This window comes from Chlorocebus sabaeus, chromosome 24 (assembly GCF_047675955.1).
Source record: "Chlorocebus sabaeus isolate Y175 chromosome 24, mChlSab1.0.hap1, whole genome shotgun sequence".
Taxonomy (NCBI): domain Eukaryota; kingdom Metazoa; phylum Chordata; class Mammalia; order Primates; family Cercopithecidae; genus Chlorocebus; species Chlorocebus sabaeus.
In genome coordinates, this window is record NC_132927.1 from 51966905 (window position 1) to 51986759 (window position 19855).

At 44.3% G+C, this 19855-nt stretch overlaps 1 protein-coding gene across 1 annotated transcript in view; it reads left to right on the plus strand.

The window, feature by feature from the left end:
* FLVCR2 (FLVCR choline and putative heme transporter 2) overlaps positions 1 to 19855 on the plus strand; it is a 69990-nt gene that overhangs the window by 37582 nt on the left and 12553 nt on the right. Inside the window, exons 2-5 of the mRNA XM_007987327.3 lie at positions 5584 to 5725; positions 9411 to 9551; positions 18352 to 18419; positions 19646 to 19749. Coding sequence (XP_007985518.2) covers positions 5584 to 5725; positions 9411 to 9551; positions 18352 to 18419; positions 19646 to 19749 — 455 coding nt within the window. The remainder of the gene's footprint in view (positions 1 to 5583; positions 5726 to 9410; positions 9552 to 18351; positions 18420 to 19645; positions 19750 to 19855) is intronic.

Sequence of the window (19855 nt, forward strand, 5' to 3'; positions counted from 1 at the left end):
AAGAGGATGAGGTGCCTGGGACCCAGCAAGAGGCTCAGATGGGGACTACTGGTTCTTTTCCTGTTCCATTTGGACTGAAGCCCTTACCACTGTGTGGACACAGTGCTCCTTGCCTTGCCTTTTGTGGAAGCTCTGGGATCCTCCCTGAATGGCCTGGCCATATTCTGGCCCCATGAATAGGTAGGATTTAGGAGAGCATCTATGTGCTAGGGTTGTGATTCAGTTGTGACTGAGGGCTTTGTGAATGGTGAATAGGGACAGTGGATGGTGGAAGCCGATAGGAAACAGTGGTTCCGTGGATCTCACAGCCGGCATAGCATGTGTGTTGTGTTGTGTAATGGGTTGGGTATGGAAATCTTACCCCAGATGCAGCCTGATGATTTTCTGGTTTTATTCTTGCTCTGCCAAATGCAAGAGCTAGAATCACAAGTGACACATCATTCAAAGTATGGCTTCTCCCTGTCACGCAGGGCCCTCAGACCACATAGACATGTTTTTACCTGTGACACTTACTCTGGAAATGCTCCTGATTACTGACATGGCAGTAGCATTTAGAGGTCACCTTTGAGTTTGCAGAAAGGGCAAAAATAAAATAGAAAATTAAAATTAAATATCCCAGGCTGCCTCTCCATCCCTTCATTCATCACATTTTTTGTTAAATGCCCTCTATTGGGATGAAGTAAACTATAGTTATAGTAGCTTACCTCACTTTGGAACACTGTGTTGAAAACTCCAGCCTTGCTACCTAGAGCTGTGTGACCTTGGGCAAGTCAGTCAGCCTTCCTGCATCTCAGCTTCATCACCTGTAAAATTGGGACGATGTTAGACCCCTCTTTCTGGGGTTATTATGAGGCTTGAGATACTCCACGTAAAGCTCCATACGTTTTACTATGATGAGTATTATCATGTGCCAGGCTCTAGAGATCAGTGTGAGCCCTGCCCTCATGGAGCTTATAATCTGGTTGGGAAGACAGATGTTAATTAAATGATCATACAAATATAAAATTACCTAGGCAGGAACCCGAACTCATGTAAGGGATCAGAGCAACCTTCCTGAGGAAGCAGGATTTGCACTCAGACCTGAAGGATATCTGCATTGACTAGCTGAAACACAGCAGGGAGACATTCTAATCCAGGTAGGGGAGCCAGGGCAAACTCCCTGTGGTCACTTGAAAGACAGAAGGGAACTCAGTGTAGCAAAGTCCTGAGGAACAAGTTGATGACAAGAGTCAGACCATCAGGCAGAGCCCATGTGCAAAACCTTGTGGCTGTGCTTCGGATTTTTATCTCTAATTTAAAGCAAGGAGAAGTCACTGCAGGGTGTTAAGCAGGAGAGGTACATGATCTGATCACGTTTTCCAAAGACGGCTGGCTATCATGGAAAATAGCTAGGAGCAGAGCTGCATGGAAACTATTAGGAGGCATGAGCCACACTTTTCCAGAGGCCAGTGTCTCCTCAACTCCCTTGATGATGATGGGGATGCCTGCATATGAAAATACAGGTACTTAGTACCCACCTCAGACCTGAGGGATAACGATGGAGTTGGTACTGGTGACGTTTGTTATGGGACAAGGTTGGGAAATACTGCTATAGAATAGGTAAAAATGAAGAGAGCCTAATTTTTGAAAAGTAAGTTCCAGAAGAGCTAAGACTGTGACTTGATTTGACCATGAATTTTGTATTTTGCCCATGACTTTGTGTTTTGTTGAGAATGATAAAACTAGAACAAGTGCAGGGATGTAAGTCAACTCAAAACCAGTTAGCAGTGACATTCATTCATCTGCCTTCCCAAGGTGGGTCTTCAGGAAAGGTGCCAAATGCTCCAGGTGCAGCGTTCTCTCACATTTTAAATTAATGGTTCACTGATTCAGGCCCCGGGTCTCTGATTTGTACCCCAGAGGTTTCCTATCAAATGAATGACAACTCAAATCAGTGAAAATGTAGACTTCTGTGTTGACTAGTATCTCACCAACATTTCATGGAAGGCAGCAAAGTGAGCCTGGGTTCTGACATAGACAGAACTGGCTTAGGAGCCCAGCTCCTCTGCTAGCTGCCTGTGTGACCCTGGACAGGGTGCTGAGCGGAAAGTTTTTGTTTTTGTTTTTGTTTTTTCATCTCTCTCTTTTTTGTTGTTACAAAGTTATTGGGGTTAGGCTGGGTGCAGTGGCTCACGCCTGTAATCCCAACACTTTGGGACGCTGAGGCAGGCAGATCACTTGAGGTCAGAAATTTGAGACCAGCCTGGCCAACATGGGGAAACCCTGTCTCTACTAAAAATACAAAAATTAGCCAGGCATAGTGGTGGGTGCCTGTAATCCCAACTACTTGGGAGGCTGAGGTAGGAGAATCACTTGAACCTGGGAGGTGGCGGAGGTTGCAGTGAACTGAGATCGTGCCACTGTGCTCCAGCCTGGGTGACAGAGTGAGACCCTGTCTCAAAAAATAATAATAACTAATGAAAAATAAATAAAGTTATTGGGGTTAAATTAAAAGATGAATTGTATTACATATTCAGTGCATAGTAGATGCTCAAGATACACTAGGGTATCCTAGCCTCTCCTTACTTTCCCATACACATTTTTTTTTCTTACCACTATGAGTACAATGTAGAAAGAACCTGGACCTTAATAGGGAGATGTGTCATTCCTAGCTTTGTGTAGACAGGATTTTCCACCAATGTTCATCTGCTCATCCATCCATCCATCCATCCATCCATCCATCCATCCATCCGTCCATTATGACTACGGGACAGACCTATAAACTTATAAACTAGGAACTAGAAATAGACTCTCCCTAAACACTGCTCTTAAGAAGCAGGACAAAAATATATCTTGAAAAAACAAAAGTGGAAGCAGCTTACAGTCTAATCCTTATGTTTTGGTTTTCCACACTAGGCATAAATGTACCTCCATAGCCAATTTCCTCCTTGAGAAAGGTTACCATGAGACAGTGTTGCTGCCCAGCTGGGGTTACTGTAGGCCACTACTAGGGCCCACCCATCCACCCTGCTGCCTGGAGAAGGCTTAAAAGCTGGAGTTGGGGTGGAATAGCATTCCCTCAAGCTTAGTGTACAGATGGAATGAACACAGTCCAGCTGCCCGGGAGGAGTAGGGCATACAGTGTAGCACCGGCTGGGAGGATTTCTTTATTGGGGCAGAAGATTAACTGGGAATTAAGGTATCCTGTGTTGGGACCTCAGAGCTTTGATTTTCCTTTGGAAATGAAAGAGTCACAGAACCTCAGATGGTGTCTTACCTTTCCTCACTCTTGCAAATGGGACCTTGGGAGATTCTACTTAACTTCCAGACCACCAACTCCAAAGTGCTTAGAAGGTCATATATGAGCTGGAGTGGGCCCAGCTTCCCAACTATGAAGAAGGTTGTATTTGCCCCTCTGCTTGTGGCTGGTTTTTACCTTCAATTAAAGTCTTGAAGATGAGCAGTTGAGAAGCCTGACTCTGACAAACCAGTATGACCAAGGATCAGCTAAAGCTCCAAGGAGGCCTCTCTTCTGCAGAAGCCTGCCTGCCTGGGCCTTTCTCAAGGCTCCTAGCCCAGGATGCACTGGCCAGAGAAGCCAGGAGATCTGCTTTCTCACCTCCCCTCTGCTAGAACTCTGGGTGACCCTCAACAAGTCACAGAGCTCAGTTAACTTCACTTGGCCTTTGTTTTCTCCTGTAATTATTGGGTTTGTAATTATAATAGAGGATTACAGATGAACTTTCAAACTGTAATATTCTATCATTTTAACCCATAAATATGGCCAGCTGTGTTACCTGTTGTATTTTTGTTTTAACAGTTTTCCTGCTAATAGATTATTAAGCTCCTTGAAGGCAGGAACCCTGCCTTATACCTCTTGGTACTTCCTAAAATATCTAGCTGAGTACGTTTTAAAGATGCATTTGGTTAATTGATTACATATTGGTATGAAGAGTTCTACACAGAAACTATGAGTGATCACTTTTGTGAATATTCCAGAACTGAGAACCACTAGTAAACATCTTGAATGACTGTAACTGACACATTGAAAAACCAATCAAGCGGGTCAGCAGATTGGCAGCTGATGGATGATGTGAAAATGAGGAGCGAAAGCAAATTGTTTCTTTACCAATAGCTCTTTCAAGTACAACAAAGGAAAAATGAGACCTTACGACAAAGGAATTACTCATCTTCCTTCACTCTTGGAATTTGAAGCTTGCCTGAGTTCACAAGCTGTTTTCCCATTTCCGCCTCAATATTATGTGCAGCAGAAGGGCTTTTGCGAATTGTATCACAGCCACTCAGTACTGAAGCCAAGTCTTTCTGACCTCACAAACACCCAACTCATGTTATCAGGTCAGGTCACTGGAGTTTGGACTCCAACCCAGATAAGAAATGGTTTAGCACTTTGGGAGGCCAAGGCAGGTGGATCACAAGGTGGAGAGATCGAGACCATCCTGGCCGACATGGTGAAACCCGTCTCTACTAAAGATACAAAAATTAGCCAGGCGTGGCGCACGCCTGTAGTCCCAGCTACTCGGGAGGCTGAAGCAGGAGAATTGCTTGAACCCAGGAGGCGGAGGTTGCAGTGAGCCGAGATCGCGCCACTGTACTCCAGCTGGGCGACACAGCGAGACTCCATCTCAAAAGAAAAAGGCTGGGCGCGGTGGCTCATGCCTGTAATCCCAGCACTTTGGGAGGCCAAGGCAGGCAGATCACGAGGTCAGGAGATCGAGACCATCCTGGCTAACACAGTGAAACCCCATCTCTACTAAAAATACAAAAAATTAGCTGGGCGTGGTGGCAGGCGCCTGTAGTCCCAGCTCCTCCAGAGGCTGAGGCAGGAGAATGGCATGAACATGGGAGGCAGAGCTTGCAGTGAGCCGAGATTGCGCCACTGCACTCCAGCCTGGGTGACAGAGCGAGACTCCATCTCAAAAAAAAAAAAAAAAGAAAGAAAAGAAAAAAAAAAAAAAGGTTTAATTTGTTGGGGGGGTGTGTGTGTTTACAGCCATTTTTTAGGTGCCTATCTCCTGTGTGTGTGAATTTATGCAGTTATGTGTGACTTCACACTATAGATGCTTTAGAAGTTACTATGTTATTCACACAATAAACTGAAGCTTCCATGCTTGTAAATGTGATAACAGCTTTAGGCTTCCAACTCTTACTGAATGCAAGTTCTTGGGCTTGCAGGGTATAGAATTTCTCCCCAGCTGGGCTCTCAGCTCTGGGTTAACAGATTCAGTGAAACTAAAATTTCGAGTAGCACAAGGAAACAATGTTATTTTACTCTACTCCAGATATGGGAGTAGAGGAACCATCATTCATCAGTTTGCAGCTAGAGAAGAGCCAGCCTGCGTTGAGACCATCAATTACACATTCTTGTAACAGGCATTGATAGTGAGGCTGGTCAGAAGGATGTATAAGCCAAATTGTCAGTCAGAAGAAACATTTTCCTGGTGTTTTGAGGTGAGAAATAATCCCTGCATGGGTGTTAGGAAGGATTGGAAGTTGGGAATTAGATTTCTTATTAGGAATCTCTTTACATTTGTGTTGTCACCTCTTGGCCATTGATAACTGTGATTGGTTGTCTCTGTCTTATAGCTTGGAATTGCGATTGGGTTCTTGGTCCCTCCTGTTTTGGTACCCAACGTCGAAGACCGGGACAAGCTTGCCTACCACATCAGCATCATGTTCTATATAATAGGAGGTGTGGCCACTCTCCTCCTCATCCTTGTCTTCATTGGTAAGGTCATGAGTAGACAGATGGGACAGCAGGGGGCAAAGGGGCAGGGAGACTCTGCTGACCTTGTTGGGACCCGTGTGAACATGCCCTGAAATACCATGGATATTTACAGAAACTGGAGTCTGGGCTTCTTATGGTCTTCAAATGTTTTAGCCTGGGCAGTTGTCCTGACACAATGCTAGTTGGTCCTATCCACTTTGTTAGTGGCTAAGAAAAAGTTTAATTGTCATTAACCAGTTCCCAGTCCTACCTCATCAGAAGTAATGGGTAGACTGCTAGTCTCCTTGATGAAACCCACTGAGCACTTAGGCCATCACAGGCACTGTACTGAGCATGCCCGATTTCATTTAGTCTTCAGCAACCCTGTCAGTGAGGTACCACTATCAGTCCTATTTAACGAAGAGAAAAATGAGACTTAAGGGAAGTTATATAAACTATTTGAGATTAGATAGCTAGTAAGTGGCAGAGATTGGATTCAAGTCTAAGTTTGTCTATGTCCCTATTCTAAATTTCTGAAAAAACAAAACTGAAATTGATTCATAAATCTAATAATCTCATAGATTAACCCGAAAATACTTGAGGATCATAGTTCTTTACTGCTTTTTTAAAAATTATAAGAGTAATGTATGCTTATTATAGAAAAATCTAGAAATTACAAAAAAGTATAGAGAAAGGAATGACCATTAACTTGTCATTGTACAAGTTAATCCCAACCACGAACCTCAGATAACTACTGTTAATGTTTTATTTATTTATTTAGTTAGTTATTTTTGGAGATGGAGTCTTGCTCTGTCACCCAGGCTGGAATGCAGTGGCGCAACCTCAGCTGTCTGCAACCTCTGCCGCCTGGGTTCAAGCGATTCTCCACCTCAGCCTCTCGAGTAGCTGAGATTACAGGCAGCTGTCACCATGCCCAGTTGATTTTTGTGTTTTTAGTAAAGACGGGGTTTCACCATGTTGGCCAGGCTGGTCTCAAGCTCCTGACCTCAAGTGATCCGCCTGCCTCAGCCTCCCAAAGTGCTGGAATTACAGGCATGAGCCACCACACCCGGCCACTACTGTTAATATTTTATATCCATGTGCATTTAATGATTTAGGTATTTGGTAAGATAAATTTACATCCCCTTTTCTCAGGTGGGTGATATTATATGGGCTATGATAAATTTAGAACCAGCAAGACAGAGGTTTTTATTTTCAGTTAGTCACCCGTCTAAAGGTTAACCAGCTTTCTTCCTAATACCTGGAAGTTCCACCTCACATGTTAAAGGTTTCATTCCTGCCTACTGACTCCACCTCCAGAGTCAAGCAGTTCTATAATTGGGTGCCTCATTCAACCGTTCTCATTGCGTTGTTCCCCGCCAAGAATCCAGGATGAGAAAGGCTATCTAATGGGTTTAAAAGCTGGCAAAATGTATTAGACAGAGACCTTGGTGTTCCTGGTAAGGTGAGAAGCAAGGGAGCTGTGGATGAGAGCAGGGAAGAATGATACAGCCATGGGCCTCTTAGCCAGACTTTGAGTTTCAAATTATATGTCCAGCTCCAAATTCTCAAGCAGATGAGGGCCTGGTCTTTTGCAGTTGAAAATCTGGAGGCAGGACATTTCTGTTTGGGCATTTTATTATCAAGCACAGATGGATAGTCCCTAATTGAGTAGAGACCTGAAAAATCTTATCTGAATTCTAGTTCGTTGTTGCCAAATCCTTAAGCCAACACCTACTGATGTAAAGATAAGCAAACTTTTTGCCTTGCATTCTTTCCCCCAATTGAAGGGAAGGTGAAGAGGCAAGACAATGGATGAGAGGCTCCCAACTATAATATCCAGCACAGTTTCTATGGAAGGAGGGAGCAGGGCTCTGAAGTCTGTGCAAGGGCATTTTCTGGGTGGAGGGCCCCTTTGATCTGCCAGGAGAGTAAATTTCATTTCCACGGCTTCCTCTAAGTGGCGACAGTCTACTGACCTTTCAGGAGCATTCTTTTGGGATGTGGAGGAGGCCACAAGGTGCTTATTTGGAAATTTTTCTCTTTTTCTTTTGATACAGAGTCTCACTCTGTAGCCCAGGCTGGAGTACGTGGCGCAATCTTGGTGTACTGCAACCTTGCAACCTCCGCGTCCCGGGTTCAAGTGATTCTCCTGCCTCAGCCTCCCGAGTAGCTGGAACTACAGGTGTGTGCTACCACGCCTGGCTAATTTTTGTATTTTTAGTAGACAAAGTGTTTTAACATGCCTATTTTTAGTAGACACGATGTTTTACCATGTTGGCCAGGCTAGCCTTGAACTCCTGACCTCAAGAGATCCACCTGCCTTGGTCTCCCAAAGTGCTGGGATTCTAGGAGTGAGCCACCACTCCTGGCCACTTATTTAGATTTAATAGGGGAACCACTTTAGCCAAACAACTAGTTAAACTGATCTGCCCTCTAGAAAATGGACTGGCCATCAATACAGTCAATGGAGAAGCATGTATTAATCTTCTTGTTTCTATCATGAGGCAAAGGTCTGATTCAGAATTTGAGAAACGAGGAATGGACCCTAGATTTTTTTTTTTTTTTTTTTTTCCCTGCAGAAAAAGACCCCTTTCAGTTATTCAGGGAATATTTATCAGCTGCTGCATGCCATGCTCTGTGCTAAGCATGCACAACATAGTCCCTTTCCCCTTGGGAGGAGCTGTGGCACCAAGCCATTAACTGGGCTCACCAATCCCAAAGCTTTAGCTTTGTGTTGCTAGTGTGTTTTTTCAGCTCTCTGTGGTATGTTATTTGCTGGTTGAGTTTCCTTGATCTTTGAACACTGCCTGAGAGGTCCAATAATTTCAGCCTTCCAGAGGTCACTAAAAAAAAGTAATCAGGGCTGGGCGTGGTGGCTCATTCCTGTAATCCCAGCACTTTGGGAGGCAAAGGTGGGTGGATCAGTTGAGGTCAGGAGTTCAAGACCAGCCTAGCCCACATAGCGAAACCCCGTCTCTACTAAAAATACAAATATTAACCAGGCATGGTGGTGATGTATGCCTGTGGTCCCAGCTACTCAGGAGGCTGAGGCACAAGAATCGCTTGAACCTGGGAGGCGGAGGCTGCAGTGAGTGAAGATCATGCCACTGCACTCCAGCCTGGGCGGCAGAGCGAGACTTCGTCTCAAAAAAAAAAAAAAAAAAAATGAAAAGGAAAAAGTAATCAGGCCAGGTGCAGTGGCTCACGCCTGTAATCCCAGCACTTTGGGGGGCTGAGGCAGGCAAATTGCTTGAGCTCAGGAGTTTGAGACGAGCCCGGGCAACATGGCAAAGCCCCGACTCTATGAAAAACACACAAAATTATCCAGGTGTGGTGGCACATATGCCTGTAGTCTCAGCTACTCAGGGGGCTGAGATAGGAGAATGGCTTGAGCCCAGGAGGTGGAGGTTGCAGTGAGCCAAGATGGTGCCACTGCACTCCAGCCTGGGTGACAGAGCGAGACTCCGTCTCAAATAAAGAAAAAGAAAAAGAAAAAAAAGTATAGAAGGACCATTCACTCAGCCTCAAACAATGAGAAGCAGCTTCAAGAAGAGGACTGTTAAGGGTTTAATTGAAGAATTAATATTTCCTGTGGGAGTCTTAGCTCCTCTCAGATGATGGAGCAGGTTTCACTCATGTGGAACCAGCTCTGCTGGGGTGGGACCATGGGAAATTCCAGCCATCTCTGTTTTTTTCCTTTCAGTGTTCAAGGAGAAACCTAAATATCCCCCCAGCAGGGCCCAATCCCTGAGTTATGCGTTGACCTCTCCTGATGCCTCGTACTTAGGTTCCATCGCCCAGCTCTTCAAAAACCTCAACTTTGTGCTGCTTGTCATCACCTATGGTAAGGCGCCAATGTGTCTAGGAATGCATTAGAACTGGAAATGTTAGACAAGAGGCCTGATGTGTCTTCACATATTACTCTTTCCAAAGCCCAAATGTGCTTGGAAAGTTGTTGTCTAGGGTCAATCTAGAGGACCCAGCTATGCCCAAGGGTCTTTGCATGTGTTGTAAAGTCCACCTAGAAAATAACTTCTTCCCATGTCAGGTTGTCTGACAAATGCCTGTTGGTCCTCCAAGTCTCATCTCAGTATCACTTTTGTAAAGCAGTAGTAGGTAAAACTTTCCCTCTCTTACCATGCTCTTCCTTATACACCTTAACATCTGTCATTAAAAAAAAATTTTGCAGGTCTATTTCCCCATTAGACTGAACTCTCGAAGATTGTGGATTTATGTTTTTCATCTTTATAGTTCCTCAGCAGTGACTGGCCTCGAGTGACTATTCCAGTAGTTACTAAATTCGTAAATTAATTAATGCATGCATGCATATATGTGTTTTCCCACATGAGTCACTCCTCAGCCAGTCCTCCCTCATCCTGTAATTGACTTCTCTTTTATCTGATTGCACAACAACATCCCTCTTTCATTTCATTTGCTTGGCTCTTGGAAAGATAAATTGGAATCTTAATGCTAATGTGTTGGCTTTCTTTCCCAGCATGGTGTTTTCTGTATCTTCTTTCAAAGCTGTAATAAGATCGTTGGATCGAACAAGGGCAAAGACAGAGCCTCATGTCATTCCACTAAAGAGTGTCCTCCAGATGAATGCTAGTCTATTAGTTAGTACCCTTAGTTCAAGCTGCTACATATCTACCCACCTTTATTGCTATTCAGCCTACATTTGGTCATTTAATCCACCAGTTAAAGTTTGATTAAAACCAAGAGTTAGCAAATGTGTGACATGTACAGTAACCATATGAAACAAAGAAATGAAATTGTTTGACATGACTTATTCTTAGTGAAACCCCAGTTGGCCATGGCTTCATGTTGCCTACAGACTCAAAAGCTATTGCTTTATAACAACAACAGTGCTTACTCTGTGCCAGGTGCTTTTCATATCTGATTTTATTTAACTTCCAGTACACCTATGTGATGTTGGTACTAAAATTATCTCTATTTAACAGATGAGGAAACTAAACTCAGAGTGGTCAAATAACTAGCCCAAGGTCACACAACTTTCAAGTGGCAGGGCCAGAGTTCAAATACAAGTTCGTCTAACTCCAAAGCCTCATTCTTTTTTTTTTTTTTTTTTTTTTTTGAGACAGAGTTTCCCTCTTGTTGCCCATGCTGGAGTATAGTGGTGCGATCTTGGCTCACTGCAGCCTCTGCCTTCTCTGCTCAAGCAATTCTTCTGCCTCAGCCTCCTGAGTAGCTGGGATTACAGGCATGCACCACCATGCCCGACTAATTTTTGTATTTTTAGTAGAGCTGGGGTTTTGTCATGTTGGCCAGGCTGGTCTCAAACTCCTGGCCTCAGGTGATCCGCCCACCTCGGCCTCAAAAAGTGCTGGGATTACAGATGTGAGCCACTGCGCCCAGCCAAAATCTGCATTCTTAATGCCTGTTCTGTAATTGCTGATGTTCCTTCCTAGAATTGTTCCAGAGTTTCATTTTAGGCTCATCAATACATTTTATATCAACTGAAATGTTTATTTGCTGAGACACTAGATAAGAGGTGGCTTCATCCTGGTAGAGGGGCAATCCTGTTTTTCAGGCATACATAGAAATTAGGTGACCTTTCATCTGGAATAGCCATAGATGACCAGGTTCGTCTTCAAGATCTCGATCCTCCATTCCTCATTTCCTCCAGTTTCTTGATTCTCTGAGTATGTCTCTCCATTCATCCGCAAAACAAAGACAAAGTTTCCAAAGCTTAGAGACGTCCAACTAAGGAAGTTACAATTTCCCTGTCACTGGGAGGTGTTCAAACATAGATGGGACTAACCACTTGGTGGGAATGTTGTAGGGGATCTCAGGCTGAAGATGGATAGTGAAACCAGATGGCCTTTGGGGGCCCTTGTAGACTCAGGATTCCATGACTCTAAGAGCTTTTACTTTTGCTAGAGTTAGATATTGTGAGTGCATTGACCTCTGACAACCATAAACCTTGTTGCAGCTAACAAGAGGGTATTTGAGGCCCACCTGGGATTCTAGGGCAGATGAGTACTTCATAAATATTTTCTGTGGCTGAAAATGGTGACAGTGGTGATAACTGGGCAGTGGTCCCATTCCAAAGGCTATGGTTCTCAGTGCTGGAGGTTGTTGGTGTTAGGGCCAGGTCACTGACTCATGAGAACAAGAAACAGACAAAATGTACCAGGAACATTGTTACTCCTGGTCTTCGAGGGGCTCAAGCCTAGGCCATGCTGTGGGGAGAAAGCTACTCCTCCTCCTTCCTCTCGCATGGCTGGTTGCTCACATGGTCTTTAATCTGACAGAGTAGTTTTAATCCTGTACTCCTGGACACTTTTCCTTATCTATTTGATAAAATGATAACCCCAGGAAATAAATAGGAAAGCACTTCTTGAATGGTGGAGTAAGGACCTTAGAAAATCCACTCCTCTATAAAAACAAGAACAATGGCAAAAAATGTCAAAATGAATTTTTTCAGAACTTTAAACAAATGACATGCAACAATCCAAGCAGCATTGATTCAAGAGAAATGGCTAAATATCAGTAAGAACAGTGGACCTTGTGTTTTCACTTGCCCTATTCCAATCCCCTTCTCCCAGGCTCTGCAGTAGCCTTGACTACTACAGCCTTGCAGCCGTGGGGCTGTGACATCCAGCAGCCTCATAGCCGTGGAGCTGTGCAAACCAGCTGTCTCATAGCCATTGGAGGGAGTAAAGTCGATTTGGAGCTCCACCCCTGAGAAGTACTATTTGACCTACCTAGCAGGTCCCCAGAAAAGCCCTGTTCATAGGACACGTTATTTGACCTGACTTGGAGTTTGCTCATGGGAAAAGCTGTATTGCCAGGGCATTTGTTGAAAACAATCAATGGCACTGCTTAACATTGTAGCTGCCTGCAGTGGGGATAAGAGTTGGGGTGAACAAGAGGCTGGCTGAAAATGTTGAAAGGAAACTCTGGAGAATGTGATGTCCATATGGGGCTCTTTGCCAAAAAGAAAATGATTCTTAGACTTAATCACAGATTTGAAAAAAAATTTGATTGAAGAATCATGTTAATTGCTTTACATGTATTATCTCATTAAATTTTCAAAACTAACCCATGACATAAGCCCTTTGTTTCATTTTTAGGCATGAGGAAACTGAGGCTCTAGAGATTTAGTTTCTTGCCCATAGGGCAAGAGCTATAGGCACTTACTCCAACTGTTAATCTTTGCTTTCTTCTCCTACTGTGTTTATTCTGAATTAAAACAAACAAAAACAAAAACAATTTTTTTTTTTTTTAACAGAATCTTGCTCTGTCACCCAGGCTGGAGTGCAGTGGCATGATCTCAGCTCACTGCAACCTCCACCTTCCAGGTTTGAGCAGTTCTCCTGACTCAGCCTCCCAAGTAGCTGGGATTACAGGTACCTGCCACCACACCCAGGGAATTTTTGCTTTTAGTAGAGACCTGGTTTCACCATGTTGGCCAGGCTGGTCTCAAACTCCTGACCTCAGGTGATCTGCCCGCCTCGGCCTCCCAACAAAAACAATTTTCTAAAATGCCCTCTGTCAATTCAACTAGATGCTTTGAAATCCTCCGGAATTACCCCAGTCCTCCTAATACCCTTGCAGTTTCATATTGGGCTTTGAAGAATGAAATGGTTCATACTTTTTACATTGTACATGTAGTGTTCATATTTAGCTCTGAATTATATGCATTTAAAGAGCATGTGGCTGGGAATTAAACAGGCAACAGCATTTCACAGGCACATATATTGGACAAGGGTGAACATGTCTTGGGTTAAGAGCCTTGAGTGCTAGACTCATAAGTTCAGAGCTGGCTCGTAAGAAATGGGAGGTCTGAGTTTTGGTGTCAGCTCTGCCAGTTACTGAGTGTACTACCTTCACCCATCTGTGCTGCCCATCCTTCATCTCTTTAATACTCACCACCCCCACTAGAAAACAGTAATGACACTTACTTCCCATTAGAGTGTTCTGAATGGAAGTGAAAGCTTTTAATGCAGTTGAGAATAAAGACATGACATGCCTCCAGACTGCCAATCTGCCATTGCCAGACTACAATGCTATTGCATTGGTAAACTTACTGATTTCCAGCAGTGCTTCTTTGGTCCACACCAGATTTCACTAAGAGGAGGAGTAACTGTCCTGCAGCTGGTGGTATTGTATTTGCAGTGGCTTTCCAAGTGGTTCTCCATGCTGAGGAGTCAACTTCCCAGAGCTGAGGTGCAGCAATAATTGAAGGCCTTGGAGTAAATCGAGGGCGCAAGTGTGCTGGCTTTTCCCTAGACTTCTGGCTACACTCTTAGAGGTAGGGTTGAGAGATAAAATAAAGATCATCCTGTTAATTTGAATTTCAGATAAACAACAAATACTTTTAATATAAATATGTCTTATGCGATATTTGTGGCATATTTATACCAAGAACTATTATTTATTACAAATGTATTTATTTGCTTTTTTTTTTTTTTTTTTGGAAATCTGGCAATTCAGTTTAGAGGGGAAGAGATGCAGGGGTTGAGCTTGGGTTTGATGTTGCTGAAATATCACGTCAGTAAGAAACTGCCAGTAAAACACCCTCCCTCTCTCCTTCAACTTTGGCAATGCGGGAAGACTCAGGGAACCAGAAATCCCACGTGTCTGACAGTGTCTTTGGTGTGTTTCACAGTAGGGTGGGGTGGGATGGAGAAGGGAACCTTCCTCTGGCTACCTTCTCTTTGTGTCTCTGGGTCTTGCATTCACATGGCCTCCTCTAATGTCTTATGATCAACGGCATAACAACTGCCCTGTTGAAAAGAATTGTTGAAAATGCTTCTTTTCTAGAAAATGGCATACTCAAAGGGCATACTTTTTCCATAGTTATGCCCCAGCCTTGCCGCCAGCAAGATTATTCATGCTTCTGAATAAACTTCCAATGCCTCTGGCATCTGAACTCAAAGTCTCGACTTGTGTATCCCAAGGTTCACCTTCCCTTGGGGCTCTCAGTGCTTTATCATTGTTCCACCTACATGGGCCTAGGGAGGGGGCTTCATGCCCCCTCTAAAATCCTAGCTGAAAAGTGGGCATAAAATCCTTCTCCGGATTCCCGGGAGCTTTGTCGAGGTCAGGCTGGCCCTTTAAAACAAGAACTAAAGGGAAAGGCAGAATAACCAAAACCCAAAGATATGATCTGGGGTCAGTGTTTCCCAGACTTCCTTGAGGACAGGACCTCCTAGAGTGCTTGATTGAATGTGTACATAGATTTCTGGAAATTCAAATTCAGAAAGTCTGGTTTGGGGCCTAGGAATCTGCTTTCTCCCAGTATTCCAGATAATTCTGACTTGCAGCAGAGTTGAGAACCTCTGAGGTAGTTGTGTAATGGGTCTTGAAGCCCCTTCCCATCCCAGCTGCCTCCATGTTAACCCCACCACCTGGGAGCCTGGGTCTGGTCCCTGATCTTTTGCATCTTGAAGGCCATGTATTCTCAAATTCCAGACATTTTAACAAGTGCATTGGGGTTTTATTGTTGTAGTTGCTAAAGATGCAGATTCCTGGGCCCCATTCCAAGAGATTCTGATTCAGTAGGTCTATGGTAGGGCCTCAAAATCTGCATTTTTAAACTTTAAGGACTTCTAATGTCAGTAGTCACTGGAGCACAGTTTGAATAAAAGTGTTATTGGCTGTGCTTGGTGGCTCACACTTGTAATCCCAGCACTTTGGGTGGCCAAAGTGGGAGGATCGTTTGAGGCCAGGAATTCAAGACCAGCCTGGTAAACATAGTGAGACCCCAAAAATTTTTTTCAAAGAAAAATATTGTTTTTGACAAAGGAGAGAAGGAGACTCAGAATGATAACAGAGTCCTTTCTGCCTCTCTAAAGCCTGCCTTCTCAGTAAGTGGCACTTCTCCCAGGCGACTGATTCCAGGAATGGCCAGGCCTTTCAGGGGAGATCACGTTTTCTCTTCCCTGGCCCAGCAGGCTCACCTTGCTGAGGATGATCAGACCTGAATAGAATGCAGTCACCTGTACTCCTGTAAGAGGTACTCACACAGGAAGGAGCATGCATTTCATTCCTGCCCTTCTGTGTGGAATGCCCAACCCCTGTGTTTAGGCAGTAGAGTGGACTTGGTTAACCGTGTCTGGCAACCTTTGACAATATGGTGAGGGACATCTAGACCAAAGATGGATTCAGAAAACATGCATAAGCTCCTGATTCCTCTAAGGTGGGGCTGCAGAAACAGTGGAACAGATTGGCAGCCTTCCAGGATGAACCCCTGCTCTTCCTTCCCTCCCACCCCCCTTTAACCCCAGTTCAGTCTCCTGTCTGGCCTGGAGCACGGATGGCTGTTGGTTAACCACACTGCTCTAGGGAGCCAGTGCTTCCACCTGGAGCACAATCAGAATCACCTGGGAGGCTTGTTCAAATGCAGATTGCCGGGGGCCTCACTCCCAGAGTTTCTGCTGCAGTAGGTCTGGGGTGGAACAGAGACCACACTTTGGAAACTATTTCACTAAACCACTGAGCCCAGAAAAACCACTCAGCTGCAGCAGTATGGGTCAACTCGTTCAGCACTCTGTTCTCCAGGCCTTCATCAGGACCAGTGAAAGCATTGGTGTATATATTTTTTTTTGCTCCCAGTCCTTCTGGATAATTTCCTTCCTTTTTCTGTGGATTCTGCCCTCCTTGGCTCATCCCAGTTAGGAGAGCAACTGTTCTACCTGAAGCTAAGCCTGAGTTGGAACATTCCTCACCCTTTGTGGTGTCAGACTAGGGCAAGAGGCTTAGAGAGGAGCGGGAGGAATGAATGGGAAGAGGGGAGGAGACTGTTTTCTTTCTTCCCCTTCCCATACTCTGCCTCACTTGGCTTTTCAGGAATGTCTCCTTGTGGGACCTCTTGACTCAGAAATGGACTTTCTAAGTGGCCGAGTGTGTGCTATGAAGGTTAGATGGGAATGCTGCTTGAGTGAGATGTTGCTGAGAGCCTCATGATCATTGCAAACATCAGCCTGACGGTTGTAGTGACATTTGGGGATGTGTCTGGGTTTATTGGCCCACTGTGGCTCTGTGCTGCTCAGGAGGCTGCATTGGGCCCAACCTTGTTGCATTCCTGGGGTGACCCGCTGGGAGAGGCTGTTACATGAGGAAATTGTTCAGTGACCTGAGCTGAGAAAATCTGATTCAAGAATCAGCTTTGTGAGGACATAAAGCAGAGTGATTAAGATCAAGAAGTCTGGAGCCACATGACCTGAGTTCAAATCCAGCTCCATCACTTAATAGCTGTATGATTGCAAAACAAATTATTTCCCATTTTGCAAGAGAATTTGACCTTCGCTTAACTTTGTATCTTTTACCCCCTGGGAACCTGATAAAGGGAGTGTGTAACTACCTTTAGGCAACATTGCTTATGATAAAAATGTGCTCTGGTGATACAAATGGACAGGGAGACCTATTCATTCTTGTGGGGAGCCATTCTTTGTGCTTCCCTGAGTACAATGACTCTTTTCACTGGCCTGTCACTTATGGGACCCCTGGAAGCTACGCCTACAGAATTGTTGCAAGTAATGGTGGCGCCTGTGAGCATTAAGCTAGGGTGGTTGCCATACTCACCTTTCCTTGCATGTTAGCCATCATCGGAAAGAGAGTAGCTTCTGGAAGGCTGTGTGAACTGGGGTTCTATGGATTGGTTCCATCGAAGAGGAACTCCTGAGGCTGCCCTGCCCACAAGCTGTGTCCTGACTTACACCCTCCCAAGTGAATCTAATATAGAGCGTGCCAGTGGTAGTCTGTGAGCCTCAATGTTTAGTTAACGTTAGAAAGACCCCCGGTGGGCATTATGGAGTGGTTGTATTTGTTGTTTTAACTGTGTGCGCATCTTTGTTATCTCTAAAATGGTGATGATAATGCTACCTACTTTCTAGGGTTGTTATAAAGTGTCTAATCCATAGATATGTGCAGCTGCCATTGTCATCATCATCATCATCACCATTGAAAGGAGGCCAGGAGGCCTTTGCTCCTTTGGGTCAGTTCCAGTCTCAGCTACTCACTTGCTATATGGCTTTGGGCCAATGACCTTATTCGCTAAAGATATAGCCTTTCACAGCATATTCTAGGTGCTCCTTTGGTGAATGAATTGGTAAAGTAGGAGAGTCAACTGAATGCTCTTTAGGGTCTCTTCTAGTTTCATGTAATAGATTTTGTGTGACATTGAATCAGCAAAGAAAGTTGGAGAAGGAATGGAGAAAGAGGAGAGAAACCACCTGCAGAGGGAGTGGTGTCAGAGGTCAGAGGTCTGGAGCAGCCTCAAGAAGGGGCAGGGTCATCAGGAGGAGGAGGAGGGTGTCCAGGAGTCCTACTGACCACCCCTTAGACCTACCCAATGCTTAAGAAGAATGTAGATGACTCTGCCCTGGGAGTAATACTCAACAGAGTCTATTTTCCAGGGCAAATTAAGGGGATCAGAGAGCAATAGTGTGTGGCTAAGGGATGGTTAAATGGTTACTTTTGGTTGTTTTGAAGTATTTCTTTGAGAAAACTGCAGAGTAGCCTCAGACCTCCCTGATGTTTTCTTCTCTGAGGATGCTGCTCAGAGTGGCAGTGGGATGAGGATTTCTGCCCACCCCCCAGATGCTGGGGGAGAAGTTAGCAATGGCCCAGAAGAAAGCTGACCCTAATGTTGTATTTCTCACTCCCTCCTTCAGGTCTGAATGCTGGTGCTTTTTATGCCTTGTCCACTCTGCTGAATCGCATGGTGATCTGGCACTACCCGGTAAGGGAGTTCCCTAAGCATGTTGGACCTCAAGATGATACAGTTTCTAAGTCTGTCTTGGCAGAACCTGGGATGACTTTTAAGTCTTCATTCCCCCCAGTTCTAGGTAGCATGATATAGTGGTTTGCTTATGGGATTTGAAGGGAGATGGCCCTGGATCTCAAACCTAGCTTTGGTGGTACTAAACTGTGTGATGGCTTGACAGTGTGACAAGCTAGTTAGTGTTTCTGAGCTCTCTTTTTTTTTTTTTCTGCAAAAGAAGCATAATTACTTCTTGCAAGATTCTTTTTAGGATCAGAGAGTAAATAATGACACTTGTGTATATATACATAATTATATATGATACATGTATTTATTATACAGCATAGTGCCTGGCAACACTGTTGGCAAATATATATAAAAAAATTTCTGAATTTAAATGTTTCCAGAACCCACAAGGCCTGGGCTGGATGCTGGGAATGGAATACTGAGTGGCCTGAGTCAGGAATACGGAGATCCAACCTTCTTTTGAAAGGACTAGGCTCTCACACTTGCAGAAGTGGTAGCCTATGTGGCTAAGTGTTCTAGTTTTGGAGTTCAAAGGCCTGCGTTCAGATCCTAGCTCTGAACTTAACACATGCCTTGTGACCTTGGGCTAGTAGGTTAATCTCATTGTGCCTGTTTCTTCATCTGCAAAATGGAGAAGACTGACTCCTAACACTTATGATGGGGAATGGCGAGGAGTAAATGAGGAAACGATATAAAACCTTAGGCATGGTGCCTGGCTTATAGTAAGCACTCAAAAATATATAATGATTATCTTTCCATTCCTCTTGGCATTGATAGTTCAAAGAAACCTAAGAATGGAAATTTTAACATATATATTTTAATTTCCCCATCTGTGAAATGGAATTAATGACAGATAAGATAGAAGAGTTGCTGTGAGGTTTATGGTTTTTAAAAAATTTGCCTAAAAGTAGTTCTAAGAACAGATTTGGTTCATCCCTGTCACTCCAGCATCCAATATCATGCACACACAGTCAGGGTTATATTGTTGGGAGGAGTAGTTATTCTAGAATTTTCTCCTAGGCCATCTTCTTATAGGCCATCTTGTCCTGGTACGTTCTGAATATTGACTCTGATGGAGCCTGAGTTACCTGCCTTTGTTCCTTCACCCCATGGTGACTGTTCTCTGTCCCGAGTCTTGTCCCATCGCCGGGTGATCTTTGGGGCTATGGTTTCCCCAGGGGGAAGAAGTGAATGCTGGAAGAATTGGCCTGACCATCGTCATTGCAGGAATGCTTGGGGCTGTGATCTCAGGAATCTGGCTGGATAGGTCCAAAACCTACAAGTAAGTGACTCATCCTCTTGGACTGAGAATTGGGGACCTGTTTTTTGAAATGACATATTCATAAGCAATGTGGCTCCAAGTCATTGTTTGGAGACCTGAGTGGCCA